The sequence below is a fragment of the Macrobrachium nipponense genome, chromosome 13, assembly GCF_015104395.2.
Source record: "Macrobrachium nipponense isolate FS-2020 chromosome 13, ASM1510439v2, whole genome shotgun sequence".
Classification (NCBI taxonomy): domain Eukaryota; kingdom Metazoa; phylum Arthropoda; class Malacostraca; order Decapoda; family Palaemonidae; genus Macrobrachium; species Macrobrachium nipponense.
In genome coordinates this window covers 85,401,582-85,424,292 of record NC_087206.1, presented here as the reverse complement: position 1 = coordinate 85,424,292, position 22,711 = coordinate 85,401,582, and the positions used below count along the sequence as shown (strand labels likewise).

Below are 22,711 nucleotides of genomic sequence, written 5' to 3'. Positions count from 1 at the left end.
TCTTTTCTACCTAAAAGTAGTGTGGTTTATTTAATGGTGCATAGTGGTGTATAAGCATACAGCTGTTGTGTTTGTATGTATATATACACATATGTATATATTAATGAGGAGAAGGACATAAAGACTTGATAAAAGGGTCAATTTATTCCCGACGTTTCGTAATATCTTCATTACATTTTCGAGGGCTGTACAAAATAGATAGCATAAAATAAATTACAATAAAGCTAAGAATTTGAGATTTAAAAGTTGCACAATGATTACAAACTTAAAATATTAAAAATACTAAAAAGACACCTTTAAAAACAAAAAAAAACGTAAACTAAACAGGACAAAAATTATTAAAGTAAAAAAAAAAACGAATGAAACAAAAAAAAATAATAAGACATATTCAAGTAAAGTAAAACTTGACCAACCTATTCAGCGGCAATGCCAAGACTGGAGATAAAAGGAAGAAACTAAGAAAGGTACAGTGTGCCAGCAGAGGTTTGACTATTCAACAAGGGGACGAGTCGTTTAATCATTAACGATTCTAAGATTGTCAAATCGTGGCTGTTGGAAGCTCGTCCTACAACTGTAAAGTCCTTGTTTTCAATGGAGGTTTTACATATTTTCGAATGATTTCTAATAATTCCTAAATTACATTTAGGACAATTATAGCTATACACACACCCGGAGGACATATAAGGGCACAAACGATCTTTAAACTTGAATAATGACCCAATGGTAACAGGATTAATGGGAATCAAATGAACCTTAATAGCTCCAAACTTATTTTGGATATGTCTTATTATTTTTTTTGTTTCATTCGTTTTTTTTTTTACTTTAATAATTTTTGTCCTGTTTAGTTTACGTTTTTTTTTTTTTTTTAAATGTGTCTTTTTAGTATTTTTAATATTTTAAGTTTGTAATCATTGTGCAACTTTTATATCTCAAATTCTTAGCTTTATTGTAATTTATTTTATGCTATCTATTTTGTACAGCCCTCGAAAATGTAATGAAGACATTACGAAACGTCGGGAATAAATTGACCCTTTTATCAAGTCGTTATGTCCTTCTCCTCATTGATGTATATCCGGCTGTGGCCACCGCTGTTTAGATGTATATATTATATATGCACATTCACTTTTATATTTGATAAGAGGACCTAATTTAAATAGCGTGGTATCTAACAAAGATTTTTTTATTTAAAAAATTTTACCGGACGATGAGGACAGAAAAGTTTTTAATAGCTTGTAACTTTTTTATATAAATTTCCACTAGATACCATCCTCTTTAAATGAGGCCTGTTCTTAAAATGCCCTCCCGATTTCCCCCAAGATTTCTAGGTACGCCTTCCACTGAAAGCATTGAGTAATGCCAATTTTATTCTTTCCGTCGTGCGTAGGTTGAAAACCCACCACCAACATCTTACTGTTCGTCCGTCTGTCATTCGATCACGGCCAAATGGCTGGTCCGATGGGCATGAAACTTGGCAGGGTTATAGTGGGGAGTCATAAGATGGTTTGTAATGGGGTTTCATCTTACTTTCCCCCTCCCCCCTTCCTTCCGAAGGGGGTGGGGGTGAGAAGGGATTTCCTGAAACGGGCTGGTTATGCCCGTAGACTTAGTTACTTTACGAATTTATCATACATAATTTCTGTATACATATGTTTGCTAGTAAAGTAAATTGATCCATTTCCCCCTTGTCGATTCGAGGCATTCGGTGAAAAACATATCCAAAAAGTCTGAAAAAACATAGTCATTGTGTCCAGTATATAATGAATGTGATAAGCGAGTTTTATGTGAATGTACAGCCCTACACACCCGTATGCACGATTGTCCACAACTAGAGTAAAGTACAAGTGTGATGACACTTGCGTAGTTGAGAGTATAGGCCTTGAGAGTTGAATCTGCAGATGTTGATTTTGTCGGCATGTTTTATTTTACCAAGGGAGCTCAGAAGTTAAAATGAACCTGGGAAGTTCTTATTCTATGTCAATGAAAGAAGGAATCGAGATCGTTGAACCAAAACTTCTGTAGGTAAGTTAATAAACGAAAACCGGCCTCGCCTAGAATCACCTCCTACTCGATCGAACTTCAGAAGCAAACTCAGACGCGCGAGCACGTATGCAAAATGTGTGTGTGTGAGAGAGAGAGAGAGAGAGAGAGAGAGAGAGAGAGAGAGAGAGAGAAATCATACAAATTTACATGCACTCATGAATCTACAGGTCGAGAAATTGAGAGGTCACTGTCTGTAATATAGACGCGCAAACATTACACACATACATGTGTGTGTATATATATAATATATATATATAATATATATCTATATATATATATATAGATTACATAGTATATATATTATTATATATCTATATATATATGATAAATAATATATATATATTACATAGATAAATATAATTATATATATTAATTATAGTTATATGTTTTAGTATATATATATATATATACTATATTAATATATCTATAGACTGTATATATATTATGTGAATTTTTGTCACTTATTCACCCCGTGTGTGAGTTATTCCCAATGCAGAGTGAAGGATATTAAAAGAATTGTTTTTAGCTTGTCAGTTGTAATTTTATGTGTATTTATGTATATGTATTTATGTATGTAATAGCACCGATCTATATACGTTTGTGTGCTTATATTTCATACACACTCGGTTACGTCTGAGTACGGAAATACCTAAGCATCTGTTTTGTACACAGTTGCATTTCTCAGTTTCTCCTCTTGCTTCTCAAACTTGAGTAGTTCATCTTAATTTCTTTCTCCTCCCCCTAAGTAGCTCATTAGAATTCGTTTTATGGCGCCCGAGAACCGTCTGTTTAAAGTTGGCGCTAGGTGATTTATCTGAGCCATTTGTTGCGTGCAGTGCGCTCTGGGACATTTCTTAATAAGTGAGTCAATGAAGGAACTTACAGGAAGTATATCTTTTGTGTATTATGTAAATAAGCACTACACACACACACACACACACACACATATATATATATATACACATTATATCTTATATATATATATAGTGATATAGTGTTAGTGTGTGGTAGTATTTATGTCTTGTATTTTAGCTATACGTGTGTAAATATCGGGAATTTATTTTAACCATTTATTACTATTTTTCATTCATCTCTTGTTAGATTTTGCTAGTTCCAATGATCTTTGGTAATACTCGAATCTTATTATGAGAGAACATGGCCCACAGAATTTAGGCCAAGAACTTTGATAAGAAAAGTTACCCTCTATATTTCGTAAGCCATAAAACGAATTACATTAACGTCCTTCCTTTAGATCTATCCATTTATAAATGACGACGTTGATGGAAAAGTAAGCTTATGTTGTTCTTTTCAGACGGAGATGGTTTTGACTCGACTCGTTTTCGACAGCATAAGCCTTCTGTCTCATTTGCTGAGAGCAAATGTCGGAGCCTTCCGCCTACGAAGGAAGTCGAGCGGCCACAGAAATTCAACAAGTGAAGAGTCGACGAAGCTTGTGGCGCCTCGCAGTGAAAGCTACAACAACACCATGAGCAACATCAACAACAACAGCAGCAGCAACAACAGCGCCGTCAGTCGAGCCCAACGGAGAAAAAGGAGAAGAAGAAGAAGCAACAACAACAAAGCCGCCGGCAAGTCAGTCGACCGTAGTAGACGTTCGGATTCTGTCAGTGAATTGTTTGAATGGGATGGCGTCCTTTCACGTGTGATCTCCGAACGAGATTCACAGCCTTCGGAGGACAATCACGGCCTCCTCATAAGGGACCTGAAAGGTGATTTGTACTTCACGGAGGAGGTGGCTGAGAAAGAGCGCCTCTATTTCGAGATGAAGAAGCTAAACACCGAGCGCGAGGGTCATGAATTTGAAAAGAAACTGGAGAGCATCATTGGGTCGAGTTGGATCAAAGAAAACGGATTCAATAGACACCGAAAAAAAGAGGGGGAGCTCAATAAATCTCAGCCGATTGAGATGAAGGTTAAAAGGCCCACTTTCTTCCCATCGTTTTGGGGAGAGGGCTTCGTTTCCGTCTTGGGGGAGAGGAGCTATGATTTCCTTTTGCTCGACTGGGATCCTAAAACGAAGGATATGGCCACCGTTCTGGAGTTAATAGACGCCCCTTCTAAGCGTCCGTCTAAGGTGAGACTTCTTAAGGGACATTTTTCCTTTTTATTTTTTACTGACGGTATCTCACTTTCATGTTCTCTGTACTTCTTATGTGTATCCTTTTGTTGTGTGTTAAATATTCTTTCATCAATTCGTGGCTTTTCAATTGGCCGACTTTAGTGCAGATTGTAAGTTCTGTGTGTGTGTGTGTGTGTGTGTATGTGTGAGTGCAGTGAAGGATCAATTTTAGCAAGTGGTCTTTTCAATAAAAATTATAATAACAGTAATACTGATACAGTTGTAGTGTGACCATTTGCTACAGTCATTTTAGCTGAATTAGCTGATCAAGTCAATATTTCTGTCACTATTAACACTAGTAGATGTCCCTTACACAACTTTTTCCAATACATAAGCCGCAAAATCATTAATTTAGTTATCTTACTCGCTTTTCTGTTGTTTAAGTTTTAGTTACACTTTTTATGGTTTATAATCACTGCAGTATGCAACAGCAATTTTCATCTTAGGTAACAAACTTCATCACGATAGATCAAGAATTCACATTCCACTGAGTTAGTTTTTAACCAAACTCTTCTGTTTTTCAAGTAATTGTAGACCAGAATATGTAATTTTACAGTTCAATAAAGAAAAGTTTATGTGTGCATAAATATTTTTAAAATAGTTTCAGGGAAAATCATATACTTAGTCCGTTGGGTTGGTAAATTTTGTTAAAGTCTACGGTACTTGCAACCCATATTTCATTACCTCCTCTTACTAGTATATAACTTCTTTTAGTGTGTATTATACGTAGTATATATAATATATATATATCGTATATATAAATACTATATATATATATATAGATATATATACGTATGTATGTGATGTATGTTGTATGTATGTATGTATGTATGGTATATATATATATATATATATATATTATATATATATATATATATATATATATATATAATTATATAGGTTAAGATCAAACATACCATACATAATCTAAGAGCTTATCTTAGATTATGTTATTTTGGTAACAGATAGGAAAACGTTGCCATCAGTAGAATGAAGATCTAATTCTACCCAAGTTTATATGTAAAGGCCTAGTTTTAGAATTCATAAGATATAATATAAGGAAGTTTACTGGGCTATTTTTTTTTTAAATCAGTATTTCAAATCATTCAGCTCCTAAGTTACCATCAAAACAGTTCTCAGCTAACAAAAATTAAACTGTTGAAGTATTTAAAAGCTGTTTGTTACTGTTTATCTTTGGTTTTTATAAGTTTCTCTGTGAGATTCAGAAACTCGTTCGAGAAAATTACAAAAAATTGTAAAGGTAATTACTATGAGTTTGTCTTCAATGTTAACTCTGGAAAAACAGCAAAAGGTGGTAAGATAGTGCCGTCAGTGCACTCTTAAGTATTATTTAAGGTTCCTTGCAGCTTCCCTTCGGCCCCTAGTTGCAACCCCTTTCATTCCTTTTACTGCACCTCCGTTCATATGCTCTTCGATCTTTCTTTCATCCCTCTCCTAATAGTTTCATGCAATTGCGAGGTTTTCCTCCTGGAGTCCTGGTACACCTGTAAAACCTCCTTTGCTCTCGATTTCCTATCCAGAGCTGAATGACCTATGTAGTAGGTCCCAGATCTTGGCCTTCGACCTCAATTTTATATACCAATTCCAATTCCTGAAGCATTATTATTTTCATTGCAGATCGGGTCAGGGGAGATGTCCGTTCGTACTATAAGGCCAGTGGATTGGGCGCACAATGTTCCTATCCCAAGGGACAAAGACTGCGGACCTACCGTTTGTGGATATACTGTACCTGGTAATTGCAGAAATGTGCTGTAAAGAGTCTCGTGAGAGATTGGTTTGGTTGCCTTAGACGGAGGGGTTTAGGGTGTTTTATACGAAAGCAGAGGATAGGGTTTAAATACAGTCATATTAACTACTAATTATGGTTAAAATTAAATCCGGTGTTAGCATCTTGATCATATTAAACTTCTTATTTAATTTTATGTCATTTTCAATGTTGAACTCAGTTCCCTAGAAGGGCTCACGTTTAATTCATTTATGTGATGCATTCAGTTTTACCTTTTCTGTGAATGTGCTTCTTTGTTAAAAGTTCTTGGAACTAAACTAGTTTCACAAGGGTTTGCTTTAATAGTGATTTTTGTGGGTCGTGACTTATATTGATTGAGTGTTATTCACGATCCACAAAAATCAGTTTTTAGTATTGTTTCTCATTAATTTTAGGTTTTGGTTCTTATTTAAAATGATTTCTCAAATGCATATACGATTATGATATAGTTGCTTCAAATCATTCCCCATTAAACTGATTTTTCAAATACATCTGCTTCTATGATATCCATAGTTCTCTTTTCCCTCTATTTTCACATATGGCTTTTTATCAGGTGGGTCTGTAGCCCCGGGTTACGTGGTCATGATTGTGATGTGCATGCTGTTCCTGTTCGGTGCCTGCTGTGCTGCAGCAGCTGTCCTCAGGTTAGTGGGCATGTTCCTTCTGTCAGTTAAGGTCTAGGGTAAGTGAAGTTCAGTTGAGGAGAGTAGGCTTTGGTAAGGAGATTGACACTAAAGTTCTTTATTCTTTTCATGTTAAAAATAAGCATTTGAACTGATTCTTCCGTTTTTGAAATGCACTTATCTTACTTCTAGGAAATTTTCTTTTTTGCCCAGCTTTCTTCCCAACAGAGGGATGTTTTCAGTATTGTTGCTCCAATGCTGTACTCCTTGTTGTGTCTAAGTTTTAAACCTTGAGCAAATTTTTATTTCGTTTTATTAGTTTGTGAATGCTGTTCGTATCTGATAAAACACTTAGTTTAGTTTTGAAAATAGGCAAAAACCGTCATCTCAATGACCAAAGATAAATCGCTAGAGCTAAAATTGATGGCGTTAGCAGAGTTTCCGTCAGTAAGGAGATGTAATAATCAAACAGTAGTATTTGGATTATTGGGTAGGATGACTGTTTAAGGCAGATATCAGACTACTATCATTATATAAAGCAGAAACGTGAACCATTTGTATAAAGATGACTGAGAACTTTAGTAAATTAGATTGAAGATGACCAGTGCCTCTAGTAGGGATGATATATATAATCTAAAGAAATCTGGTATAGAATTTAAACTGAGAATATGGCAATGGGAGTATTGTGGATTCTTAAGAGGGTAAGCAAATAAGATGGAGACTTAATGTAGAGACCAGTTCTTTTGCAGATGTTGTGTTAAAGGGTTGAAATTTATACAAAAGGAAAATGGGACTTATGTGTTATGAAACAGCAACACTTTGATGTTTGACAAGGAAAATATCTACATTTAAAAAGTCATTTTCTTTTATTGTTGCAGACATCCAAAGCCTGTAAATCAGACTCTATCTGTACAGAAACATATCTCAGGCTTAAGTTTGGTACCCTCAGGGAAGCAGCTCAGTTACTCTGCTTGTATAGTTAACAAAACATCTTAGTATTGGCTTTTGATAGTACCCCACAGAATATTAATAAGAGTAATAAAGAGGCAGTGGATGTAGGACCTAGGACCTAGGCTTATTTGCTCTTACCATATACATTACAATCATTACTGACTTTAGCTAAATTTGGATCATTCAGATAAAGGTCCTTGTTATCATCATGAAGTGGATAAGCTAATACCAATCATTTATTTTCATCATTTTGAGGATTTTTGTGCTGTGTGCATTTCATTTTTTCCACTAATTGCTTTGTACCTATGATTAGTGTATTCCCTGAAAGAAAAACATTGATAGAATGTGATAATCTTTTAATCAGTGTGTTATCTTGAAAGGGTCTGAATAAGATGTAAGTAAGTTCATTTTACTCTTGCCTCACTTATATTTTTGTCTCATTGCATGATGAAAAGTATAGTGATGCTCATAGTACTTCTGTGATCCTTGAGTCTTGCTGTGTGTTATGTTTTTCCGTCCCTAAAAGAGTCCTCAGAAATTTGGTTTTAAAAGGTTTTCATAAAGAATGTTTGATTTTAGACTTTTATTTAGAGAAATTGCCTTATTTTTTCATGGTGACTTCAGACTCAACTTTTGCTTCCTTCTTAAGGATGTTGTAACATGTAGAGCCTTGTTCAAGAGGAATAAAAAGCCCAATGCTTCTCTCCAGAGCAGGCTTATGAATATTCAGTAATTTTTGTCAAAAAATATTTTTTTAAGGGAAGTTTATAGAATCTGTTTTGAAGATGCAAAATGAGAAAATAAACATCTTGATTTTGAAGATGGTAACTGTTAAAGTAAACGTCATGATTTGATTTACGAATATAATGTGTTAGTGACAGTTTAAGTTGCATAGTATTAAGATAATCGTATTTTAGAGTGGTTGTCGTGTTTTCCTATTTTTTATAGTTATGGATTTCAATAGTTAAGATAATGAGTCTTATGAATGTGTTATCAATTATTTATCTTCAATGAAGCGATTGTAAATGACATGATTTTTTTCCAGCACTTTAGGTTGTCGTTTGTTTAGTTGGTATGTTTTTGACAGCTGTTCATGAAACACTGTTGGTTTCTTGTGCATTACTTCTAGATTCTCTTCCTATATATCACGTCAGCCTTAGTTGACTCGTAATGTACTGTCTTTTGTTTAGACATTTTAAAGCTTTCAGACAAAGGTAATTTGGAAGGCGTTTCAATTTCTTTATCGTTTTTATTGTTTGTTATAGCAACGTACAAATATGATTATTGTAATTAATTACATGGAAGTAGGTTATGGTTTTCGACCCATAGACATGTGGAAAGTAGCTTGATTAATCCGTGTTAATCTGTGTCCTGTATTGCCCCCCCCCCAAAAAAAAAAAAAAAAAAAGTTTGTAGTTTCTAGTTTTATTGGAATTATTTAGGTGCCCTACTGCCTATCATTTGATATATGGTAGTCTTTAATCTGTTGATTTTAATGAGTTAGGTTGGTATATTTTGAATAATATAAATTATATTTGATTAGAGTCCCATAATTTAATTAGTAGATTTTTTATACAGAACGGTAAAGTCAGATTGACATCCCTTCTCTGATTCCAGGTTTATACAAAATACCTGAAGTAATACGTAGATTAAGATAAGAGTTGATTTTATGTATTTGGTAAACCCTGAATTGTAAAACGTTTGCCAAGTGTTGCTGTAGAATACTGTAGCCTTACTGATTGTAGTAAATGAGTGTAAGGACGGGTTAATTCAAATACTTTAAAACGTACCAGTTCAGTAGGATAGACTTGACCTTGAATGGTGTTAAATCTTAAATCAAATTACGTAGCTAAGTCTAAATGTAAATTTGGTGTAATGTTTAGAATTGTTAAGTGTCAGAATGAAAATGGTCAGTTATGTCTGTGACTTTTCAATATTAGAGGAATAGGAGCGAAATATTTTCGTACAATGACATAGAATAATGACAACCCAGTGTGAGAAAATCCAATATAAATAAGCACAGTAGGATACACGAACGTTTGTCAGGTAAAGCCTGTAACTTCGAAGAAAACGTTTTACAAATGGAAGAATCCTTGTTTTGTACAGTCAGTTTCAACAAACTCACGGGTGATATTAAGTTATATCCCTCCTTCCCATTGAAACTCAAAAGGATTTACCCTGAAGATTTACGAAAATCTGAAGGTTAAGGAATTTGTAAACACCCAGTTTGTTAGACTCTCCTGCAGGTTACTTTAATCTTCTTTTCGTCCAAGTACATATTTCCCAATTCCGTAAGTGTGTAGGACACCTTTGGTGTGAGTGTGTAGTCCTTTGAAAGCAAAGGCATTCTGGTTCATGCACGCAGATTAAATAGATCTTGATTTCTTCAGCGTCTTGATGATTTCGCGAAACGAAAAATGTCTGTGCAAAGAATTTTACGATTCACTTTTATTCCTACGATTACGCGAACAGAACACGGCTCGTATATATTCAATACTGAGGGGTAGGCAGGGGTACACATAAAAATAGATAATAGTTTAAATAAGATTATTCTGGACATTTGAGACATAATCTACTTCTGATATTCATAGTTCAGTGCTTGCATTTTCGAATAGTTGAATTGCTAAAGCAGTGTTTTTTTCTTTTGAGTTGAATGAATACAGTGTGATTGTTAGAAGATCCTGTAACAGCAGGTGAGGCAGCTTTGAAGAGAGATTGTATACTTACTAGACAATCTTTTATTGTCTTACTTAAGAATAGTGAATTGATAATATTAGAAAAATGTAATGGGGCTATCATAAATTTGCTGCTTGCTAATTGCAGAGGTAGCTAATTATTATTGATTTACAGTCTTAGTGATACTTACTACATAAGAACAAAATTCTGTGTATTTCCCATTCAGTGAATTAAAAAGGGGGTTTTAAATAGCATTAAACATGTGATTACTACCGACGAACAAAGCAAGGAAGCAAAAAAAGTCCTAAAGAATACCCATAGCATGGTCACCCGATTGAAAAACTAAACTGTTCCCCTTTGGAGTCTTGAATATTGTAACCAAATACCATACATTCCTCTCCCCCATTGGCTCGTTAGCTTAATACTGACCTTCGCGACCTGTCTTCACAAAATACCTTTTCCCTACAAGACAACGATCTTTTTAACCTCTCTTTCAGGCTTGGGACCTCTCTCTCTCTCTCTCTCTCTCTCTCTCTCTCTCTCTCTCTCTCTCTCTCTCTCTCTCTCTCTCTCTCTCGTGTAAATTCCTCTTTTATTACCGTCCGATATCCTTCAGGAAACGTCTTCGTCAGAAGGAAATGAGTCGAGGTCCTTACAAGATTCTCCTGACCTCAGCCGACCTGACCTTGACATCGCGACCCGAGAGCGCACCAAGGAAGGTGGGCGATTATGTCTGCATTGCAGGATGTGTACTGTCGGTGTTGGTATGTCTATAGCTCCTCTACATTCATAAATCGTATAAAGACTATTTCTCGGTGTTTTGTCTCGCTGTCATTTTCGAAAATCTGCGTGTCCTCTTTTGATTATTTATTTTGTTTTTTTACTTGGATATGCTCACAGTCAAAAGATAAATTGACTGTGAAATTGCACATCATGCAGCATATTGGATCTTGGTATATATTGTTGTATGAACTGTATTGAAATAGTCCTTGAATTGCATATTTCTTTACTAATTCGTTGTCAGTGCATATCTGCAATATTCAGTAAGATGGGTATTATACGTTTATTTCCACCTCATTTCCTTTGGAATTACTTGACACTACATTGTATACCTAGTGATATTTACAAAATTACTCTTATTTTTTTTTTTTTATAACAGGTAGAATTTCATAATCATTTCCCGAAGTACAGGTAAAGTTCCTGTCACTACAGATACGTAGTTAAGAATTTGCACCCCATCAGGATTTTTTAAACAAAACCTGTCATTCTATGATAAAGCACTGCTGAGCAGTACAGTAATAGGCCAAACCACAAACCAACAGTTATTTTATATTTTAGCTGTGAGCATCGACTTTTCTTGATGAATTCCAATCTTCTTTCTCTAATTCATACGAATAGTGGGTCCATTTCCCTTGATTTGATGATGGACAGATGCCCTCAAGTTCCCCACGTGTGCATTTTCCCTTTTTTTTTCCCTTCCTGCGAGTAGGCTATTAGGTGGATAGCCAAAGAATATAAGAGGCATTACTGGTTAACTGGGTAACATTTCCAAGACTGGATTAGAGACTAATACTGTACATCAAGTTAGGCTTTGCGACTGTCGTTGCATGCAAGGCTGTTGTGTGACTGAGACAAACCATTCCTCTTTTATGATTTGCGGACAAGGCTAATAATAGCCATTTAGCCCTTGCAACAGATGAAATTGGAAATTGTAACCAATGGTTTTACCTGGGTTAATACAAGAGGATTAAAAGCAAATAGGTTTTTGTGTTGTTTTAGTGCTAGTTAAGTTAAAGTGCCCGAGTTTAGGTCATCAATCATGTATGTGAATCTATTTTGCATTGTGACTAATGCAGGGGTATATTAAATTCACTCATATACAATTGTTATATTCATTCTTGTATATGCTGTCATATTTTCCCAGAAATTTACTACAAGTTTGTCAATAGTCTGGTACAAAAGCCAGTCTTTTATTTTTATTGATCAAATTGGTTTGTTTATTTATCTTTAGTTTTAAAGAAGCCTTGCTTTTTTCTACTTTCCAAACTCAAAAAAAGAAAAAAAAATCCCCAGACTGGGTAACTCTGGACTGTATTGAGTTCATGGCTACCTGATAACCAGAGTCAAATATCAATGAGTGCTTGATTAAGCCCTTACTTATCATAAGACAACGGATGGCGCTTTTGGCTTTTGATTTTCATATCTTTGTTAAATAAGAAGAAAATTTATCAGCCAGAGATTGGTTCCCCTGAAAGCTTCTTGATAGCAGTGCAAAGTTTACGATTCTTCAAGGATTTGGTGTCCCCTTATTGTAAACAAATTCATATTCATGAAATAGGTTTGTTAATGAATTGTAAAATTGAGACACGCAAACTTTCACCAGACTATCATAATTAGTTAAATACTAGGATTATTAATAGCTCTTACGATTGACGTTTTTGAAGTTTAGCAGCGTTGAAAACTCTATTTGGCAAAAAGACTAAATTTAGCCACCAGTAATGTCTCTTGCATTCATTTTGTCTCCCATGAGTAACGTTTACGTACTGTCTTTAGATTAATATATCCGGGTAATAGTCAATTCAAGAATGTCATTTTTACAGGAAATTTTGGAAGAATTCTGTCAGCTTTTGTATTTCTTTGTATGTTGATTAATGGCTTACTTATTCTTATGTATTTCCTTAACCATGGTGCCTGGTAAAAATGATCCATCAAGTAAATAATTAGGGCTCCATGAATTTATTAAGGGGTACATGACTTTATTACAGTAATCAACAAAACCTCAGAATAAGCAGTGAAATATTCTAAATAAGTGAGCCATTTTTATCATATTGCTTCACATTTATTAAACTTAATTTTGTATGTTATGGGACTGTATCCAAAAATTGTTATATTACTAATATATCCTACATTCCTGAATTGTCTATACTTTCCTTATTTTGTATTCGAATGTCAGAAACTCGTCAATGTTATATGGACTCCTCACTAATTATAATTTTTTTTCACTTTCTCTAAATTCATACTGTTGCTTTTCATTAATTTTTTCTCCTCAATAATTGTCAAAACTCAGTTTAGTAGATTCGTTTAATATTTCATTCTGTCAGTAGAAATTTATACTCTTTATTTTGCTATTTTCTTTTAACAATTTTTGTCCAGAACATGACAAGGAAAATGTCCTCATTGCTTACCTACAGCAGCTGATAAGATCCTACTCTGGAATCTTGGTTATGGTGTTTTGTGCCCTTCTGAGGGTAATGATTCATGAATCACTACCCTGTGATTTGGGGATTCAGGGATAACACCAAGGGGAAATAGATTATCAAATTAGCCTTATTCAGGCACTCCAGTCAATAAAGACATTGGCCCCAAATTGCCCTTATTTTAGTAAGGAATGTATTCCTTAATCTTGAAATTGCTCTATAAGGTCACCTGCAAATTGTGAAGTGTTAGAATAATTGTCTTTGAAGAGGAATATCAGGACCTGCGTTTACTTAGTACTTTTCCCACCTACCTCTACCATCATTTGTAAACGTTGCCATTTCACTGGGATGTCTCACAAATGCCAGTGTCACGAAAGCTTTAACTAAACCATTCCTCTTTATGTAGTCCTGAACTTTAGTGCTAAAGGTAAGAAATCATGATAATTATCTTTGATGATCTGGATAAGCCTCACATTAACTACATTCTTTTCAAAAGACAAAATAAATATTTGTCCTTCTCTTCAGAAGATATTTAATAGTACTTTAAGAATAATCAAAGTCAATTCATGTTTGGAATAATGTTTTGAGTCAAACTTGATTTCAAGAGTTTTGACAGCCCTTGGTTATATCAGCTTTTGGCCAAAGTTTTGTTTTTCTTCAGAACAAATAATTAGCTGCATACTCATTTGAATTTCAAATAAGGTTCCTTTAGTTTTCAAATTTTGTAGTACATAATTTCATAGGGTTAATGTTTGCTCATTTTTATTTATTGATTGATTTATTTATTCTCCTTATTAAGTTGTTTATTTATTTACACATTCTTCATAGTAAAATGTTTATTTATTTATTTACACCTTCTCCTTAGTAAGTCTTCTGCGTATTTATCTTCTTTAACTTCCAACTTTAAATGACTTGTACTCATTATTTTATTATTTTTGTTTTAATTTTTGTCTTGAAGTTTTTCATACACTTTAATATAACTTTTGACAAAAACAAAATCCCATTTTCCAGATGTTTTGATGTCTTTTATCCCAATCTCTCTGCAGTCATGCATTTTGCACCTCTGTATTTTCATTGCACTGAAGAAATCCAAACTTTTGATCTCTTGTGTGAACTTAGGTCCCGTTTTTTTAATACCATTCATATTCGTCGTGAGTCTCTTGTGTCAAGTTTCCCTGCCCCCTTTTAATCTCTCTTTCTCTCTCTTGCTTCTTTATCTTGCTCAGTGTTAAGCCCTTTTTATTGACCTTTCTTTAATTTTGCCTCAATTACGAATGCCTGTTCTTTGTCCATCCTTATTTCATTAGTGCTTCTTGAAGTGTCCTTTGTCCTGAGAGCGACAGGTGTCCATATTCAGAAATGAGTACAATAAAACCTCAATAACCATATGAGACTTGATACATCGTGGTCAGAACACAGCTGGATAATGGCACTTGTCACTCTGTCCTGTGGGACTGAATGTTCTTTTTCCTCTTTAGACCTGATATCGAAAAATAAATAATGAAGAACCACTTTTTTGGAAGAAGCTGAAAAAAAGCATACTTATGGAAGAAGCTAAATTCCTCACCTATATTTTCTTATTAAAATTGAAAGAATGATGATAAATATGACTTTCATTGTTATTCCACTGTTACTTATTAATTGTGGTAACAGTCATTTTCAATTTAAATTACTTTTGGAAAAGTCAGTAAATAATTGTATAGGCTGAGAATGAGCCTTGTTGATAAATCAACCTTATGTGAATTTGTTTCATCAAAGACCTTGAGATGTTTAAAGTATATTTGTAATCTTGCTTTTAACGCCTACAAAATTATTTGTCATGGTGGCTTTTATTTTGGAATATCATTTCAAAAAGTACACATTTATTTTTTTTAAAAGTGCGTTTGGAAAACCTTTAATATATATAACAAGCTCCAATAATGAGATCATGTATAGTTGAAGAATAACTTTATTGACAAGAACAGAACAGGATTGTTACCCTGTGGTATCTCATGTACTATGCTGTGGAATAGTGATCTGCGACAGGGTCCTTTTAATACTCAACAAGAGGGCAAACAAAGCAAGACTTGTCATGCCCTTGAAACAGGTCAAACTTCCTTCACAGATCAGAACTTGACAGGACTCCATCAAACACTAGTCCACAAAGTCATTAGGTGTTTGTGCGCCCCTCAGATCGAAGGGTGCTTGCATTTTCTTATTTCACATTTCTTTATTGTGTTTCATTTCCTACCTGCAGTTTTTTGCTTGATGTATTGTGGTTCCTTAACCATTTTCTTTTAACGTTGTGCGCATTTTTATTCGTTATGTTTGTTTGTTTTTAATTATAAGTTTGGCAGATCGACGGAGGATGGCTGAGGCATCCTGTAAGAACCAGGGAGTATTCAAACTGCTTTTGTTACCACTTTCGTTTGAGCCTATTTTTTCCTGTGTATGAAAGTTTCCTCAGAGCCAGTGTCTATATCTTTGATGGGTGTGCCTTTTGCATTGCCGGTGAGGTCTGTGTAGTATATGTACTTTGGAAGCGTGTGTGGTTACTGCCAAACATTACGGGGTGTCTGTAGCAATGAGATACAAATTCACAAAAATGTGCTTTCATCCTGAAGCGAGTCTCAATATATTTGGTTCCAGAAAGGTAAGTTTTATCCTGATAGGTTTATCATTTTTGTCTGGGTGACCCACTTACAAATATATCAATTGTCAAAGTTGTATCAAACATGTTGGTGGTATTCAGTGTTTTTTCTTGCTTTGCATTGCCTATTGCCGAACACAAAATCACACCTATTTTTGCAAAAAAAACATATCGTATTCTACCACGATCCAGCAGCTTCTCTCCGTGTTCAGACATGTACACACAGATGTATCCTATTACATGTGCCTCCATAATATGTACTTACCACATGAATGTAGAGTGTGCACATTATTTACATGAATGCGTGTGTTTGTGTGTTGTTTGTTGGTGTACAACATTGTCATTTTTCACTTGTATTTTTCTTGTCAAGGTTTTCTTGTAAGACTTTTCCCTAGGGCTTCGTGTGCTGTGTTTTGAGTAGAATATAAACTTAAGAAAAGTGAGGATTTGTCTCTTTTTCTGGGATGCTTGGAAATGTGTGTTGTTTTCATCGATGTATGTCGTGTTGCAAAATGGAAGGTTTTTTCTATGTGGAATTTACTTTTGTTTATTGCTTTTTTTACGTAGCTCATGCTCATGTCCCTCTCTGGTCATTGATTTGTTCATTCTGTTTATCTGTGTGTGAAAGATAAGATCTATATTAATGAAATGATTTAAGTTTTTTTTTTAAATGTCTTCATTATCGTCATATGAAATCAAAAGTCATAGCCAGTTGCATAGTCATGCAGGAACTAGTGTAAATGAAATCTAGAATTTTGTAAGGTTTTGTTTGGTTAAATTCTTGATCATCCAGATCTCAAAAGATTGAAGGTATCCCAAAAGAGATGAAGACATTCATTGGTAACTTATGAAAACATAATATATAGTAATTAGGGTCCACACAGATCTTTGAAGATACAAGTCTTGTGGCATAATGCAATACACACTATGTGAACGTCTCATTTTAGACAAATTCCAAGTCATTTTTCAATGCTTCTTGGATATTTTTGAAGTAAAGAACCTCTTACTGTCTTGCTGATCACCTTTATTCATATACTACAAAAGAACAATTCAGACTTACCAAATAAAGGATCATGCTATGAAAATAAGGGCCTGCAATTTTACTTCACCTCTATATTCAGCCAGGTTATTTTCGTAACCCCTTCAATGTTTGATATACATATAAATTTCTAATGTGTAAATTTAATGTGTGTTGTCTATCAAAATAAAAGAACAGTTGTCACACATCTCAAATTAGAAATTTATACATATCAATATGTATTAAAGGGGTTTCGAAAATAACCCGGTTGAGTATGGAAGTGAAGTTATACGATGCACACTTATTTTATTCCTTTACATGCTATGTTTATTTGGTAAGTCTGAATTGTTCTTAGGTATATGAGTAAAGGTGATAGAAAAGACAGTAAAAATTTTGAAAGTTTATGAGACAGGTGCTGGTTGAAGACAGTGGTGGAAAATATAAAAGAGACATGTTAAGGCAACTCTCCTTTATGGAAGTGAAGCATAGGAATCTTTAATGCAAACGAAAGAAAAAAATTGAAGCAGGAAGAACTGAAAAAGTGAGACATATGTAGCATAGGTGAAGAGATGAATGAGGGTTTTGAGATAGTTTGTCTTGTAGAAAAGGGGTAGAAAATGGGTTAGTTAAAAAAAGTTACATAGTTAGAACGTTTTGGGAGGAAGGAGAGGCAAACATAATGAACTGTGCCAGTAAGTTTAAGGAGGGTTAAGGGTGAAGATGGTGCTGAAGAACCCTCTAAGTAGGAGTACGAAGTGGCCATTGTTCTGGAAGCTTCCTGTAGTACTAAGAGTCCATTCTTAACGCAGAATTAAAAGTACGAATATGGAGCCACCCGTTATGAGATAATATATCCTCTATATATTTGTATATATAGGCTATACTTTTAGCATAATCCTGAAAGAAAGAATAGTACATGATAGTGTACGCATGGCTCCCTTTGGCACCAGCAGAGTTGGAAGACCTGAACCTACTTGGATAAGAATTATGAAGGACAGAATTCCCAGAGGCCCTTTTGCGTCTATGTATATATAATTCCTTAAGGAAAGAGAAATCTTAAGCCTTGTCAAGTCAGATGATGCTGATACAGTATTTAGGTCACAAATGGTTTCCCCTTTGCTGATCAAACGGTCGAATGGCCACCGAGCTCGTCCGAGACCGAGGTCTCACCCTGGTGAAAGGAAAGTCTTACTTAGATAACGATTTTGAGAATACTTTCTACTGTTGTTAGGCTAATAGCGTGATTTGAACAGTTTGTTTTCTGTAAAATATGACAGTTTTACTTATGAAGCTCAAAAATTATGTTGAATTCTGTATTTTGCCACCAAACAAAGTTCATGTCCAGATAACTGACTCATATCTGAAGATGCAGTCTACCTTTTCTGGATAAAATCTTTTCTATTTTGAAAGTAGTTAGATATTAACAAAATACTTTTACAGTTACCCTTATTAAAGAGATACTAATATAACAAAGATATTAATAGGCCATTCATGTGTGAAATCTTCCTCATATGCCAGTAAGAGGGTAAAGGACTGTGATTGAGTATTTTTGATTTAACTCTTAGTTCTGGTATGCCTTGGTTATATATAACACCTGAATTTATTGCCAGAAAATTTTAACAAGTGAGGTAACGAGAAGGAATAGTTTTTTACTGTGTTTTGTATAGCATGAGTTTTATTCAGAAGGAGACAAGTATGTAAGTTTTCCCCAAGAAAAAAAGGGCTAATTGAGGAAAAAAGAATGATCGGTATTATTATTATTATTATTATTATTTTATTATTATTATTATTATTATTATTATTATTATTATTATTATTATTCCTGATATATTGTTGGTATTTTCTTCATTCATTTTTTATTGGTGATTATCATTATGACACTGAATTCACTAATATTCATATCTTTATAAAACTGATTTTGTTGATAGTTGATTTTGTACCCAGCTCAGCTTCATTTTGTTAGTTTATTTATCATTAACTTGATGAAGAAAGGTGGACATATTGCGCGTTCAGTATCTTCTGAAAGATGCTTATTCGAAAAGATCTAAGCATAAGTTCTTTAGTTTCTAAGACACATAGAGAAGATAAATCACACAATTGTTTATATTCTAATTTAGATCACTCTTAGAAGAAAGCATCTTCGCTAAATAGCACACCAATTTAATCCTAAATAGGAAGCATTTGCCCCGTGTAAATAACGATAAATATTATTATCAATTAAAAAAGAAAAATGTATATACGTAAATGGAATTTTATCATCGTTCCATGTGCAATGTTCATGTGTCAGTTCGCCAGTTTAGTGCAGTTTTATGTGTCTAGCAGAGATTGTGGGGTGTCAAGCATGGCGGCTTGCATATGTGTCGTGTTGTATTTCTGTGTGCATTAGGAAAGCAGGTTGGCTGTGTTTGTGTGTCAGTCTAAATATTTTTTTATCGGTGTATTTATATATACAAATATTTAGATAATTGTGCAATGTATTTTGAAAGTACTCAAGTTTATTTTATGTATCTAAATAGGTATATATAGATATACATACTCACCTCAATTTCATATGTATATACTACTAGGATTTAGTTATTTATACAAATTATATATATATATATATATATATATATATATATATATATATATATATATATATATATAATATATATATATATATATATATATATATATATGTATGAAAATGATTATATCCTGTGAGCTAGTGATATTGATGTTGCATTGTATTGTCTAATTATGAAGTGCTGAGTTTGATTTTGATGATAATTCATCTTTAATATATGTGGAGTATGTCCCTTATTTTTTGTTAAATGCATGTTATTGATATCTAAATATTATCATGATGTAAACTAAAACTGTATTTTATGTTTGTTGCCATTTGAAACTACAGTAGTAGACTAACTTTGATAACTTCACTTTATAAAGTTAAAAGCTTATCTTCAAAGTAGCAGTTTGTTTGCAAAAGCTATCACAAGTAAAAGTAACTTATAAGAGAATAGTGTAATATGCAAAAACATTGTACTGCACCAAGTGGAATGCTTTGTATTTCAACTTTATTTTGAAATGTTATTGTGAAACAGTTGTTTAAAAGGCTTGTAAGAGTTGTAAATACTAGTGTATTTTACTGTTAAAGTAGTGTTGTATTTCTTATCTTAACATCACAAGATACCTACATCTCTCAGTACGTGTTTGTTGCATCAGCAAATGTAATCTGGAAAAAATTATAACCTTCAACCAACAGAGAATTTCTTCAGTGTTTATCAGTCAAATCAATACAAGCACTGATATTTTGTCATTACTTTTTTTCGAGAGAATGTACCTCATATTTGTTTGATGCAAAAAACATGACTATTTCATATTTTCTCTTGCACAAAACTTACCATTTCAGCAAAGTCAGTGGCTTATATTGCTTTTTTTTTCTCTCTTTTTCCCCCTTGCTTCTATTTTCAGCCAGGTTCAGGTACTGCAGAGAGGCCTGATTTGTTAAGAGGGTCCTTCAGTTCTCCCCAAAGAGCCAACCACGACAATCTCCTTAATAACTTGCCTAATGCTGTACACAAAGACCACGAAGATGCCAAAGCTAAATACAATGTAAGTGGAGTTTCATGTCAGAGCTAAATACAGTGTAGATGTGTAAATGAAGGTCTGTTTCAAAGTTAAATACAGTGAAAGTGGAACTGCGTTTGAAAGCCAGATATGTATAATGTAAGTGAAGCTGCGTTTCAGAGTTCAGTATAATGTAAGTGACGGTCTGTTTCAAAACTAAATACAATGTAAGTTATGGTCTATTTCATAGCTAAATACAGTGTAAGTGAAGCGGCAATTGAGCTAAACACAATATAAATGAAGTTCTGTTTCAATGCTAAGTACAATGTAAGTGTGTTTCTGTTTCAAAGCTAAATACACTGGAAGTGAAGGTCAGTTTCAGAGCTAAGTACAATATAGTTGAAACTGCATTTCAGAGCTAAATACAATGGAAGTGATGGTCTGTTTCAAAGCTAAATACAATGGTACTGAAGGTCTGTTTCAAAGCTAAATACAATGTAAGGGAAGGTCTGTTCCAAAACTAAATACAATGGAATTGAAGGTCTGTTTTCAAAGCTAAGTACAATGTACAGTAAATGAAGATCTGTTTCAAAGCCAAATACAATGGAATGAAGGCATTTTTCAAAGCTATATACCATGGTAGTGAAGGTCAGTTTCAGAGCTAAGTACCATGTAAGTGAAAGTCTGTTTCAAAGCTAAGTACAAGGTAAGTGAATGTCTGTTCAGAAGCTAAATATAATGGAAGTGAAGGTCTGTTTCAGAACTAAATACAATGTAGGTGAAGGTCAGTTTCAAAGCTTAAATACATTGGAAGTGAAGGTTTGTTTCAAAGCTAAATGCAATGTAACTGGTGATGCTTTTCGATCAGATTTCTTCCGCTTACATTATTTAACTCTACACCTTTCCCCATTGGAGAAGTTGGTTCCAAAATTTTTAGCTCTCCAGTTCTGTGCAGGTATTCATAGGATGAGGTTGCCGGTGACAGGGAAAGCTGTTTCAATATGATTTTATCTACGTAGCCAGATGCCCGGCTATTTCAGGAAATCTTCGTCATCAGTTTACCAGGGGAAATGGGCAGTCTACTGTGATTGATGTCGTCAACAGGGTTTTTCTCCACTCTGAACTTCTGTTCAGTGGATAGCGGATTTTCTGATCTTCCTCAGGGTTGAGAAAGATCTCTCTGTTTCAGCTATCAGAGGCTACAGAGCGGCCTTGGTCTTGGTATTGCGCCTGAAAGGCATGGACATCTCTTCATCCTGGTAAATCTTGTTGTTCAGGAATTTCAAACAGTCCTGTTCTCCAAGGGAACTCAAGCCACCTTTGTGGGATCTTTCTCTAGTCCTGAGAAGTCTCACTCGAGCTCCATTTGAGCCCCTTTGTCGGTCATCAGGCAGAGATCTAACTCTAAAGACTGTTTTCCTGTTGGCCTTGGCTTCTTTGAAAAGAGTTTGGGAGCTTCATGGAATGAGTTATGATGTTAAACATACCAGGGGTTGAGGGTCTGTGGCCTTTGAATTTGTCCCGGAATTCGTGGCTAAGATCCAGAATCCTTAGGTGCATGATGACAGTTTTGATTTTCCATTCCTTCACTGAATGACATTGTGGACAACAATCTACAAGAGATCTTGCTTTCCCGTCGGAGGACTCATCACCTAAGGTCTAGGTGGCTTAGACTTTTTGTTAGCACAGACCGGTCCAGAAGGGAAGTGTCCAAGAACACAATTGCATTCTGGTTACACAAGACGATTAAACAGGCATACTCCTCACATGCTAGTTATGTCACTGAGTCTGCACATGACATCAGAGGTATAAGCCTCTCTGGCATTTAAGAAAAACTTGTCTGTTCATAGCATTTTGAGCGCTGGTTCGTGGCTATGTCAGTCCATGCTCACTTCCTTTTACCTGAAGGTCTTTGGACTTTTTCCTTGGGTCCAGAAGTGGCTGCCCAACAAGTTGTGTAATTCACCCAGTGCCCCTGGCGGGACAGTTTGTATCTTACCTAAGATGATTGTGTGGAAGAGAGAATGAGTGAGTTGGCTGGCCTCTTTTTTTCTCTTTTTTTTTCTCTCTTCTTCCTAAGAGCGGGTCAAAGAATAGACACG

The 22,711-nt window shown here is 34.5% G+C and overlaps 1 protein-coding gene across 2 annotated transcripts in view; it reads left to right on the top strand.

Moving 5' to 3' along the window:
• LOC135225163 (uncharacterized) overlaps positions 1-22,711 on the top strand; it is a 248,667-nt gene that overhangs the window by 128,417 nt on the left and 97,539 nt on the right. The window contains exons 5-9 of one of the 2 annotated variants that reach the window (XM_064264399.1): positions 3,353-4,135; positions 5,819-5,933; positions 6,520-6,610; positions 10,833-10,935; positions 20,514-20,654. In XM_064264399.1, the coding sequence (XP_064120469.1) occupies positions 3,353-4,135; positions 5,819-5,933; positions 6,520-6,610; positions 10,833-10,935; positions 20,514-20,654 (1,233 nt within the window). Of the gene's footprint in view, positions 1-3,352; positions 4,136-5,818; positions 5,934-6,519; positions 6,611-10,832; positions 10,981-20,513; positions 20,655-22,711 lie in introns of both variants that reach the window. The other variant, XM_064264398.1, reaches the window with a different exon arrangement.